At 47.2% G+C, this 13,758-nt stretch overlaps 1 protein-coding gene across 23 annotated transcripts in view; it reads right to left on the bottom strand.

Moving 5' to 3' along the window:
• Positions 1–13,758, bottom strand: part of celf6 (CUGBP Elav-like family member 6) — a 157,638-nt gene that overhangs the window by 51,360 nt on the left and 92,520 nt on the right. For all 23 annotated transcript variants that reach the window (XM_045214685.1, XM_045214690.1, XM_045214687.1 and 20 more), the window contains exon 3: positions 376–424. In XM_045214685.1, the coding sequence (XP_045070620.1) occupies positions 376–424 (49 nt within the window). The remainder of the gene's footprint in view (positions 1–375; positions 425–13,758) is intronic.

Genomic DNA, 13,758 nt, shown 5'->3' with positions numbered 1-13,758 from the left:
TGTCACTCTGAGGACAGTGAGGAGGAATAGATTCCCACCCTCTCCTCCGCCCGCTCCTCACTCGACTTTGAACCTCTCAGAGTGACAGTGAACCTGACACAGCCCCTCTCTCTGCTGGCCCGGCCGGCACAGATGGGAAGTCAATAGAGGCGAGTGACCTATATTAAAGGCTACTCTGCAAACTCCCAGTGTGTCCCTACTGAGAGCAGAACATTAAGGTGTGCGGAGGAGTGGAGGGGTGGAAGGAAAGGAGGGTTGGAGGGATGGAGGAGTGGAGGGATGGAGGGGTGTAGGAGTGGATGGAGGGGTGTAGGAGTGGAGGGAGGGAGGGAGGGGTGGAAAGAGGGAAGGGACAACCAGGAGAAGGTTAATTACCTCCTCGTCCTTCGCTGTCGGCTGGCTTCACCTGGATGGGCCGGTTCATCTGCAGAGAGAGGAGAAAACACCTGGGTTAGTGTGGCCACCTGGGGACAACCACTACAACCACTACCAGGAGGAAAGGGGGACAGAGTGATGTTCATGGGCCTGTAGTTCTTGTCCTGTGTCATTGAAGCATCAGATAAACAAAATAAACTGTGCTCTGCTCTGTTCTGTTCTAGTAAATAAGAAGAGGAGAATGTGTGAGCTTTGAGTTTGATGCCAGCATGCCTAATTAATCCAGGGCCTTGGCCTCCGGAGATGCCTGGTTCCCCCTCACAGTTCAGCAGAATTAGCACTTTTCAATGACAGAGTCACACTGGGTGTCAGATGGCATGTGGAGATTAATGCCATTACATCACCCACTATCAACCCCACAGGGAGAGGTCTTCTCTGGCTGCCCTGAGCTTCCTGTCCCCTCCCTACTTCCCTCTGTCCCTTACAGCCATGCCCTGCCCTGCCCTGCCCAGCTCTATACACATCCTCTCTCCCTCTGTCCCTCCCTCCCCTCCCTCCCTCTCTCTTTTCCACCCCTACCCTTCTAAGCCTTGCCCTGCCCAGCTCTGCACACTCCACCCCTCTACACTTCCTACCCCCACCACCGCCATCACCGCCACCACTCCCCTCAGGACCAGATCCAAGCGTCGTGACCAGTATGCTGCTGCTCTGCTCTGGTCAGCCAAGCCCACCCCATACACACTGGCTATTGAAAGCCACACACAAACATACTTCCAAGAAACACAGAAAGTACTGTAAAAAGGTTAGGAGTTCAAATCAATAAACAACCTCTGAAGATACATTTCAGAGAGGAAAAAGCTTAGCAGCGCCAAGCTCAACATTAAAAGTGCTTTTAAAAACGCCTGCTGTGAATAAAAACTCCCATGGCTCCTTTTGACCCCTGAACACACTTCCCCCTCTCTCTCAGGAGTATGACATGTAAAAAATAAAGAGTTTCAAAGCCTTTGACTGTATAAAACAAGACAAATATCTTCCTATTCCCCTGGATGAATAGTGTGGGGTTAAAGGTCAGTGTAGAGAGGCTCTGTGCTTAGTGAGGGCAGTCTTCCATGCATGGTGTATTGGCTGTTTCTCCTGGAGCATGCAGTAGGCAGTAGACACTGCACTGGGTCTGTATCTCCTACATAGGGCATGAGGACAGGGCCAGTGTGTGTGTCACTGAGCAGCACAGTGCAGGACAACCCACTCCCATCAGTAAGGTTCACTATGGCTGGAAGGCTTAGGGCCATTGAACACTTGACAGCAGTTGACATGAGCCCAGACCTCATGAGTCAAATACAGCCAAGAGACAAGACGACGTGGAGGGATGTATGCATCTAACGTGACACTCCTATTTCCACATATACATACACCAGAATACACTGTGACGCCGGACCAAAGGTTAACGCTGCATACCCAACACCCACACAAACCTTCATACAGACACGCTAATGTAAACACTTACAGGCCATGAGGTCGAGATAACACAGATCTATTGTTGTCTTATGTTGTCTTATCCCACGGCCGGCTGTAACACTATGACTATGAGAATACTAACTCATAAGAGCAAAAGATGGGTTGTCACTGGATCCCATGCATATCCCATATAAACCATTCTGTCTAGTGCTGTTTGAGGGTATACTAACTGAGAGATACTGTAGTGTGAGTGGTGGAACAGGGCTGTGTCTGAATGGGAGCACAGATGACTAATTGGGGTTAGAGCATGGAGGGTTTAAGATAAAGTGACTGGGGGCTTTGGCAGTCGGATGGGGGACTTGGGAAGTTCCAGTTGTGTCTAGAAGCCTTTCATTTTCTCTGCTGCTTTGTTTGGAGTGAAGGAGGAGGGTGGTGGAGAACTCCAACACTCTTGGATAGATGGAGTGGTGGTGTTAGGGAGAGGTGGAGGATGGAGTGGTGGTGTCAGGGAGATTTAGAGGATGGAGTGACAGTGTTACAGAGAGTTAGAGGATGGAGTGGTGGTGTTAAGGAGAGTTAGTGGTGATGTTAGAGAGAGTTAAGGTGGGTTGAGGTCCTGGGGTCCCTGCCCAGTGATCAGTCAGTCTCCTAGCCCTAAACTGCAGCGATTGGTCATGAGGCTTCACAGCTCCGAATAGAGGAACCATTAGTAGCCTCTGAGCTGCCGCGGCAACAGCAGTCATTAGTGGGCCGGCCTCACAGGGGAGTACACTAGGGGTTGCTAGGCAACCAGGCAGAAGAGGGCAGCAGGCAGGCAGCCTGTTGGTCTGCTCTGGACTGGGCTGTTATCCAGTGAATTGGCATTCCTTTCTGTCTTTCTCCTCCATGACTCTTTCTCTAGGTTTGCCCGGAGAGGTTATGGAAATGTTATTTCTCCTCAAAAGTCCCCTGTCCCACTTTTATGTTTTATTTTTGCGACTGTGGCAGAAACTTTCCAGAACGAGGCCACACCCTAACTCCAGACCAACCAACCCCTACCACACCTTAGCCAAAATAGTAGTAACCTATTCAATAGCTGTTCACAAGGAAACACTAATTTGTTTTATTCTACAGTATGTCACATACAGTTGAACATACAGACTCCTACAGATATACTTGCCCAACCATGCTGTTCACTCATACAATCCTGTTTTTCTCTGTCCCCCTCTTCTCCCTCCCTCTCTCATGCACACACACACGCTCACACACACACGTCTCTGGGCTCAATAACAGTAGGTGGCTTAGGTGACATTTTAATCCCTTATTACTGAATGCAGGATTAGCGGGCAGATCAAGGCAGAGTTAATTATATGAATTCATCAGAGGCTGGGAGACGAAAGACGAAGCAGCAGCAGCAGCCTGCTCTCCCCTTGGGCTTGGACACACACACATACACCAAGGAAGACACATGACATGCTATCTATCTGCCTGGCCGCCAGCCATGTCTTCTACGACACTCCCAGAGAAATAGAAGGGCTGTATAAGCAAGATAAAACATATGCTACGGTTTCCATAGGTACTAGTGGGACAAATGCCATATTTCACCTCACCCACGGGGACTGGCTGAACGCAAAATGAACTTCATATATACTGTAGCGTGAAGATAGAATACCAGTCCTTTTTTCATCCTGCAGATGTGCAGCAACCGGAGCTGAAAATAGTTCAGCACATCGCCCTTCCTTTATCTTTGTCTGGCCCTTTGACCTCCAAAACCAATATGCTTCCCACCACAGCCTCTTAATGGGTTGATCAATGCTGACAAATAGGCAGCTCACGCTGTCTTGCCTGAGAACTCAGCTCACAGCCCTGGATGGGCTCACACATGCCACCTCCATTTCCTTTGTTTTCCCTCTCTGTCTTTCTTTTTTCCTCTGTCTGTCTCTCTCCCTCTATCTTTTGCTTTCCCCACTCTTCCTCTACCTCGCTTTCTCTCTTTCACCGTCTTTTTCTCTCTCTTCCACCCTCTCGCTTTCTCTTTCTCTGTCTTTCTGTACTCTCTCTCTTTCCTTTTTCAAATGTTTTTCTACATCTCTGTAATCTCCAGGGGCTGATCTATATTTCTCATTCCGTTATAATAAATAACATTTTGCTCTAGTCACGGAGGGGCGGAAAACCAACAACGTGGAAGAAACAACCTGTTTACATTTACCAGGGAGCTGTGTGTGTGTGTGTGTGTGTGTGTGTGTGTGTGTGTGTGTGTGTTTTGAAACTGGTGCAGTGGAGAGAGAGAGAGAGAGAGAGAGAGAGAGAGAGAGAGAGAGAGAGAGAGAGAGAGAGAGAGAGAGAGAGAGAGAGAGAGAGATACTTTTAATTAAAGTGAATACTCTTTACAAGTTGAATCTTTTTAATATTAGTTTTGAGTTTAATATGACAGCTATGACTTATCTCACAGAGCCTGGGTAGTTGTTGCATAAAGTATTTAGTTTGAGTTAAAATCTCAAAAGTACATCTCATCCCTTAGGCCAGGCCCCTGGTTTTGACTCATATACCTCTTCCTTATACAAGTGTGGTTTGATTTGGACTACCACTGCATTCTGCTGTTCAACACTGTCTTATTCTGGCTCCTCCATCAGAACATTCACTGAAGCTGTTGATGCCATTTACAGCCTATTAGGCTCAATTAAAAATGCCTGTACTGGGAGCACCAGAGAGAAATAGCCAGTGGTATTGTAGTGTGCAGCAAAGGCTACCCAGCTAACACACTGCACACAGCCCATCTATCCTGTGGCTTCCTTCCACCAAACCCCACCCATCACTCCCATTACCCACTACTCCTCACATGTCGGAGTGTTCAGCTGGGAAGAGAAAAGAGGGAACACACAGGGGAACGAGCCGAGCGCAGAGTAGCTCTCCTCTCTCAAATTGGCCTGCGTGTCCGCAGCCAGCCAGCCAGCCAGCCAGCCAGCCAGCCAGCTCCCTCTCCCTGTGTGAGGCTGGGGAGTCAGGAGAGGTCGGGCCTGTCTACGTGTGGGTTTGAGGGTTAGTAATCACACACTGGCTGTCTGCTGGAACAGCACATGAAGGAGAGCTCTGTCTGCCTTCACATGAGGAAGAGGGAGAAGGGCGCTGAAAGCTTGACAGGGAGTGGAGAGGTGGGACCTATTTTTAGCTCTCAGCCAGAGCTCCTATATCAAGCAAATAACTTTGGTTGTAGCCAGAGTGTATTCCCAGGTGTGATCCTGTAGCATGGTGTTTATTTTTATGTATTTTTCTATGCAAATACATTTTAGGGGGTAGATCAGCTTTAATATTGCATATAGATTGTAACATCCATCAATGTAATTGTCTGCATCACTTCCAATCCCACATATGTTTTTTTTCTCTCGCAAATATATATATATATATATATATATATATATATATATATACAGTTGAAGTCGGAAGTTTACATACACTTAGGTTGGAGTCATTAAAACTTGTTTTTCAACCACTCCACAAATTTCTTGTTAACAAACTATAGTTTTGGCAAGTTGGTTAGGACATCTGCTTTGTGCATGTAATTTTGTCAACAATTGTTTACAGACAGATTATTTCACTTATAATTCACTGTATCACAATTCCAGTGGGTCAGACGTTTACACACACTAAGTTGACTGTGCCTTTAAACAGCTTGGAAAATTCCAGAAAATGATGTCATGGCTTTAGAAGCTTCTGATAGGCTAATTGACATAATTTGAGTCACTTGGAGGTGTACCTGTGGATGTATTTCAAGGCTTACCTTCAAACTCAGTGCCTCTTTGCTTGACATCATGGGAAAATCAAAAGAAATCAGCCAAGACCTCAGAAAAAAAAATGTAGACCTCCACAAGTCTGGTTCATCCTTGGGAGCAATTTCGAAACGCCTGAAGGTACCACATTCATCTGTACAAACAATAGTACGCAAGTATAAACACCATGGGACCACGCAGCCGTCATACTGCTCAGGAAGTCTCCTAGAGATGAACGTACTTTGGTGCGAAAAGTGCAAATCAATCCCAGAACAACAGCAAAGGACCTTGTGAAGATGCTGGAGGAAACAGGTACAAAAGTATCTATATTCACAGTAAAACGAGTCCTATATCGTCATAACCTGAAAGGCCGCTCAGCAAGGAAGAAGCCACTGCTCCAAAACTGCCCTAAAAAAGCCAGACTACGGTTTGTTACTGCACATGGGGACTTTTTGGAGTAATGTCCTCTGGTCTGATGAAACAAAAATAGAACTGTTTGGCCATAATGACCATCGTTATGTTTGGTGGAAAAGGGGGGTTGCTTGCAAGCCGAAGAACACCATCCCAACTGTGAGGCACGGGAGTGGCAGCATCATGCTGTGAGGGTGCTTTGCTTCAGGAGGGACTGGTGCACTTCACAAAATAGATGGCATCATGAGGAAGGAAAATTATGTGGATATATTGAAGCAACATCTCAAGACATCAGTCAGGAAGTTAAAGCTTGGTTGCAAATGGCTCTTCCAAATGGACAATGACCCCAAGCATACTTCCAAAGTTGTGGCAAAATGGCTTAAGGACAACAAAGTCAAGGTATTGGAGTGGCCATCACAAAGCCCTGACCTCAATCCTATAGAAAATGTGTGGGCAGAACTGAAAAAACGTGTGCGAGCAAGGAAGCCTACAAACCTGACTCAGTTACACCAGCTCTGTCAGGACGAATGGGCCAAAATTCACCCAACTTATTGTGGAAAGCTTGTGGAAGGCTACCTGAAACGTTTGATCCAAGTAAAACAATTTAAAGACAATGCTACTAAATACTAATTAATGTATGTAAACTTCTGACTCACTAGGAATGTGATGAAAGAAATACAAGCTGAAATAAATAATTCTCTCTACTATTATTCTAACATTTCACATTCTTAAAATAAAGTGGTGATCCTAACTGACCTAAGTCAGTGGTTGGTGCCTTCGATGGTGGTCGGGTGAGGTTGTGTCTCTCTCTGGCGGGAGGTAAGCTTGGCTTATATGGCTTATAATATGGTGTTGAGTAAAGCATAAACCATGTATTTAGATTGTAGTTAGGTATTGTAAGTAGTTATCGTAGGTTATTGTAGTTATCGTAGGTTATTGTATGTAATTATTGTAGGTAAGTATTGTATTCGGCTGAGCCCGGTGAAGCACGAGGCTAGCTAACCCACTACCTGGACTAGCTAGCGGGTAGCTACTGGTAACTATTAGCAACTGTGGATAGTTGTTTCACGCTTGAGAGTACCTGTAAGTATGCCAGCTAGCTGCCTACCATTCAGCTGTTTTTCTGACCTCATTGTCTGAAGCGTTGGCGTTAGGTAGTTAGTAGCTACTGTGCTCAAAATGTAGCTAGCTTGTTGCTACCTGGATAGCGAACTAAACAATAGCTGGAACGACCTAGCGAACAGACGCGAACTGGCTGAGTCGATTCAGTGGCTAGCTTTGCACTTGGCTGGCTAACAGTAGCCGCTAGGGGTAAGTTATAACCTACATTTGTGTTTTGTTTTTACTTACTGGTAACCAGAGTCGTTCAAGGGAATTCGGGACATGGGTGACTAGTTAACATTAGCTTGGCTCTCTCTGTGTGTTCATGCCGTGGGAGGATAAACATTTTTTTCATTGGCAGAGAGCAATGACAAGTTAGTCTATTCCTAGAAAACATTGAACCGCTGTAGTTTACAACAATTATAGTTTCTGAGGTGGAAGTTGGGAGAGTTATATTTGGGTGTTTCAGTGAAACGTAAGTGAGGGAGGCCATGCTCTCTCGCTTTCCCAGATGTTTAGTTCATTTCATTCCGATCTCCTTTGCATTATTGTAGCCATTTTCTGTAGCCTGTCAACTATGTGTCTGTCTATCCCTGTTCTCTCCTCTCCGCACAGGCTATACAAACGCCTCACACCGCGTGGCTGCTGCCACTCTAACCTGGTGGTCCTTGCACGCACAACCCACGTGGAGTTCCAGGTCTCCGGCAGCCTCTGGAACTGCCGTTCTGCGGCCAACAAGGCAGAGTTCATCTCAGCCTATGCTACCCTCCAGTCCCTCGACTTCTTGGCGCTGACGGAAACATGGATTACCACAGAAAACACTGATACTCCTACTGCTCTCTCCTCGTCTGACCATGTGTTCTTGCATACCCCGAGAGCATCTTGTCAGCGGGGTGGTGGCACAGGAATCCTCATCTCTCCCAAGTGGACATTCTCTCTTTCTCCCCTGACCCATCTGTCTATCTCCTCATTTGAATTCCATGCTGTCACAGTCACTAGCCCATTCAAGCTTAACATCCTTGTCATTTATCGCCCTCCAGGTTCCCTTGGAGAGTTCATCAATGAGCTTGACGCTTTGATAAGTTCCTTTCCTGAGGATGGCTCACCCCTCACAGTTCTGGGTGACTTTAACCTCCCTACGTCTACCTTTGACTCATTTCTCTCTGCCTCCTTCTTTCCACTCCTCTCCTCTTTTGACCTCACCCGCTCACCGTCCCCCCCTACTCACAAGGCAGGCAATACGCTTGACCTCATCTTTACTAGATGCTGTTCTTCTACTAATCTCACTGCAACTCCCCTCCAAGTCTCCGACCACTACTTTGTATCCTTTTCTCTCTCGCTCTCCTCCAACACTACTCACTCTGCCCCTACTCAGATGGTAATGCGCCGTCGCAACCTTCGCTCTCTCTCTCCCGCTACTCTCTCCTCTTCCATCCTATCATCTCTTCCCTCTGCTCAATCGTTCTCCCTCCAATCTCCTGATTCTGCCTCCTCAACCCTCCTCTCCTCCCTTTCTGCATCCTTTGACTCTCTATGTCCCCTATCCTCCCGGCCGGCTCGGTCCTCCCCTCCTGCTCCGTGGCTTGACGACTCATTGCGAGCTCACAGAACAGGGCTCCGGGCAGGAAATGGAGGAAAACTAGACTCCCTGCGGACCTGGCATATTTTCACTCCCTCCTCTCTACATTTTCTTCCTCTGTTTCTGCTGCTAAAGCCACTTTCTACCACTCTAAATTCCAAGCATCTGCCTCTAACCCTAGGAAGCTCTTTGCCAACTTCTCCTCCCTGCTGAATCCTCCTCCCCCTCCCCCCCTCCTCCCTCTCTGTGGATGACTTCGTCAACCATTTTGAAAAGAAGGTTGACGACATCCGATCCTCGTTTGTTAAGTCAAATGACACCGCTGGTCCTGCTCACACTGCCCTACCCTATGCTTTGACTTCTTTCTCCCCTCTCTCTCCAGATGAAATCTTGCGACTTGTGACGGCCGGCAGCCCAACAACCTGCCCGCTTGACCCTATCCCCTCCTCTCTTCTCCAGACCACTTCTCAAAAAACCTACACTCGATCCCTCCGATGTCAACAACTACAGACCAGTATCCCTTCTTTCTTTTCTCTCCAAAACTCTTGAGCGTGCCATCTTTAGCCAACTCTCTTGCTATCTCTCTCAGAATAACCTTCTTGATCCAAACCAGTCAGGTTTCAAGACTGGTCATTCAACTGACTGCTCTTCTCTATGTCACGGAGGCTCTACGCACTGCTGAAGCTAACTCTCTATCCTCTGCTCTCGTCCTTCTAGACCTATCTGCTGCCTTTGATACTGTGAACCATCAGATCCTCCTCTCCACCCTCTCCGAGTTGGGCATCTCCGGCGCGGCTCACTCTTGGAATGTGTCCTACCTGACAGGTCGCTCCTACCAGGTGGCGTGGCGAGAATCTGTCTCCGCACCACGTGCTCTCACCACTGGTGTCCCCCAGGGCTCAGTTCTAGGCCCTCTCCTATTCTCGCTATACACCAAGTCACTTGGCTCTGTCATAGCCTCACATGGCCTTTCCTATCATTGCTACGCAGACGACACACAATTCATCTTCTCCTTTCCCCCTTCTGATAACCAGGTGGCGAATCGCATATCTGCATGTCTGGCAGACATATCAGTGTGGATGACGGATCACCACCTCAAGCTGAACCTCGGCAAGACGGAGCTGCTCTTCCTCCCGGGAGAGGACTGCCCATTCCATGATCTCGCCATCACGGTTGACAACTCCGTTGTGTCCTCCTCCCAGAGTGCAAAGAGCCTTGGAGTGACCCTGGACAACACCCTGTTGTTCTCCGCTAACATCAAGGCGGTGACCCGATCCTGTAGGTTCATGCTCTACAACATTCGCAGAGTACGACCCTGCCTTACACAGGAAGCGGCATAGGTCCTAATCCAGGCACTTGTCATCTCCCATCTGGATTATTGCAACTCGCTGTTGGCTGGGCTCCCTGCCTGTGCCATTAAACCCCTACAACTCATCCAGAACACCGCAGCCCGTCTGGTGTTCGACCTTCCCAAGTTCTCTCACGTCACCCCGCTCCTCCGCACACTCCACTGGCTTCCAGGTGAAGCTCGCATCTGCTACAAGACCATGGTGCTTGCCTACGGAGCTGTGAGGGGAACGGCACCTCCGTACCTTCAGGCTCTGATCAGTCCCTACACCCAAACGAGGGCACTACGTTCATCCACCTCTGGCCTGCTGGCTCCCCTACCTCTGCGGAAGCACAGTTCCCGCTCAGCCCAGTCAAAACTGTTCGCTGCTCTGGCACCCCAATGGTGGAACAAGCTCCCTCACGATGCCAGGACAGCGGAGTCACTGACCACCTTCCGGAGACACTTGAAACCCCACCTCTTTAAGGAATACCTGGGATAGGATAAAGTAATTATTCTACCCCCCGTACCCCCACACCTTACCCCCCAAAAAAAAAAAAAAAATATATATTTGTAAAGTGGTTGTCCCACTGGCTATCATAAGGTGAATGCACCAATTTGTAAGTCGCTCTGGATAAGAGCGTCTGCTAAATGACGAAAATGTAAATGTAAGACAGGGAATTTTTACTAGGATTAAATGTCAGGAATTGAGAAAAAATTAAATATATTTAATATATTTGGCTAAGGTGTATGTAAATTTCCGACTTCAACTGTATATATATACAGTGGGGAGAACAAGTATTTGATACACTGGCGATTTTGCAGGTTTTCCTACTTACAAAGCATGTAGAGGTCTGTCATTTTTATCATAGGTACACTTCAACTGTGAGAGACGGAATCTAAAACAAAAATCCAGAAAATCACATTGTATGATTTTTAAGTAATTAATTTGCATTTTATTGCATGACATAAGTATTTGATACGTCAGAAAAGCTGAACTTAATATTTGGTAAAGAAACCTTTGTTTGCAATTACAGAGATCATACGTTTCCTGTAGGTCTTGACCAGGTTTGCACACACTGCAGCAGGGATTTTGGTCCACCCCTCCATACAGACCTTCTCCAGATCCTTCAGGTTTCGGGGCTGTCGCTGGGCAATACGGACTTTCAGCTCCCTCCAAATATTTTCTATTGGGTTCAGGTCTGGAGACTGGCTAGGCCACTCCAGGACCTTGAGATGCTTCTTACGGAGCCACTCCTAAGTTGCCCTGGCTGTGTGTTTCGGGTCGTTGTCATGCTGGAAGACCCAGCCACGACTCATCTTCAATGCTCTTACTGAGGGAAGGAGGTTGTTGGCCAAGATCTCGCGATACATGGCCCCAACCATCCTCCGCCAAATACGGTGCAGTCGTCCTGTCCCCTTTGCAGAAAAGCATTCCTGTTTCCACCTCCATGCTTCACGGTTGGGATGGTGTTCTTGGGGTTGTACTCATCCTTCTTCTTCCTCCAAACACGGCGAGTGGAGTTTAGACCAAAAAGCTATATTTTTGTCTCATCAGACCACATGACCTTCTCCCATTCCTCCTCTGGATCATCCAGATGGTCATTGGCAAACTTCAGACGGGCCTGGACATGCGCTGAGCAGGGGGACCTTGCGTGCGCTGCAGGATTTTAATCCATGGCGGCGTAATGTGTTACTAATGGTTTTCTTTGAGACTGTGGTACCAGCTCTCTTCAGGTCATTGACCTGGTCCTGCCGTGTAGTTCTGGGCTGATCCCTCACCTTCCTCATGATCATTGATGCCCCACGAGGTGAGATCTTGCATGGAGCCCCAGACCGAGGGTGATTGACCGTCATCTTGAACTTCTTCCATTTTCTAATAATTGCGCCAACAGTTGTTGCCTTCTCACCAAGCTGCTTGCCTATTGTCCTGTAGCCCATCCCAGCCTTGTAGAGGTCTACATTTTTATCCCTGATGTCCTTACACAGCTCTCTGGTCTTGGCCATTGTGGAGAGGTTGGAGTCTGTTTGATTGAGTGTGTGGACAGGTGTCTTTTATACAGATAACGAGTTCAAACAGGTGCAGTTAATACAGGTAATGAGTGGAGAACAGGAGGGCTTCTTAAAGAAAAATTAACAGGTCTGTGAGAGCCGGAATTCTTACTGGTTGGTAGGTGATCAAATACTTATGTCATGCAATAAAATGCAAATTAATTACTTAAAAATCATACAATGTGATTTTCTGGATTTTTGTTTTAGATTCCGTCTCTCACAGTTGAAGTGTACCTATGATAAAAATGACAGATCTCTACATGCTTTGTAAGTAGGAAAACCTGCAAAATCGGCAGTGTATCAAATACTTGTTCTCCCCACTGTATATATACATATCCTTTAAAAAAATACATTTTTCTTTATTACTTTCCAACCCCACCACCCCACCCCAAATTGGAGTAAACTAATGAACAACAACGCTTAGGCCTCTACTTCCAGCTTATACATACTATATAAATTTTATGGACACAGTCAATTTTACAATAATTATATTTTGTTTGTTTTTACTCCTGAACTTCCTCTACCCTCAACCTCGCCGATCATTTTCATGATGTCGATCCGGTTTTCTTCTATATGCCATATCTTTCAAACTGTGCTCTTTCACAAAAGTTCTCAACCTTATACATACTATGTACTTATTATGGACACAGTATGTTTTACATTAGTTATTTTGTTGTTATTAGTTGTTATTAGTTCCAACCTTCAGCTCCATTCAACCCCTCCCATCTATCTCTTAACACCATCCATATTGGATTTCTATTTGCCATATATTTTTCAACTGTACTGTGATGTTTCAGGGGGAGGACATGTTTGTGTTTTTGTGTCTCTCTAAATTCAGTCCCCCCTGCTCTCTAATTACCTAGCAATTGATTCCCCCTGGATGGAGGAGAGTTTTTGGCGTTCGTTTTTCGGGGTGTGAAACTGGCACTCATTCCACACTGCTATCACTTCCTGGTCCTCTGAGGGCCCAGCTGAACAGAACATCTGAGAGGAGCGAGAGAGAAAGTAGCATTTATAATAGCTCTCCTCTCCTTTCTCTATTTTTACCCTGGGCCCAGCAGGTCTCGGTTGTGAGGTGGGACAGAGTCAGACAGCGAGGGCTTGGGATGAGGAATCTGGCCGTCATGTTATCTTCTGCTTCATAAAGCCGCCGGTCTCCCCGGCTGCAGATAGATCGCCATATAGATCACTGCAGCCAAAGAGCGGCCACAGCACTACATTACATTTATGGCCCTTTTTTATCCAGGGGTGGATGGCGGAGGGAGTTGGGGGTGATGCGGGGAGGGGAAGAGGGAGGAGTGTGGTGAAGATTCGACACAGTGAGACAAGACCAACAAATTAGTCAAAGTGACAGGAGGCTTTATGAGGCTCGCTCGGTACGGCAGTTTTCCTCTCTCTGCCAGGGATATGATGGGAAGGGGGAGATGAAAGAGGGAGAGGACCAGGAAGACAGCGAGCAGGCCGTGCTCTGCAGGCGGCCCACTGCTCCAGGTATCCGGGATAGGCCCTAGAGTAGACTATACACGGTCGGTTCCACCTGTGTGTACTCTGCTTCCTATAGAGCCCCCGATGGCCCAGACAGACGGAGCAGCTCAGCAGTGTGGAGCTCTAGTTCTCTGAGAGCAGACAGAGCCAGTCAGCAGTCTAGTACTACAGCAGAACCAGTAGCTGCAGGGATTTTTATGCATAGAAAAACAGTGTGTTTTTCCATC

This window comes from Coregonus clupeaformis, unplaced genomic scaffold (genome assembly GCF_020615455.1).
Source record: "Coregonus clupeaformis isolate EN_2021a unplaced genomic scaffold, ASM2061545v1 scaf0296, whole genome shotgun sequence".
Lineage (NCBI taxonomy): Eukaryota > Metazoa > Chordata > Actinopteri > Salmoniformes > Salmonidae > Coregonus > Coregonus clupeaformis.
This window is presented reverse-complemented; position numbering and strand designations above follow the sequence as displayed.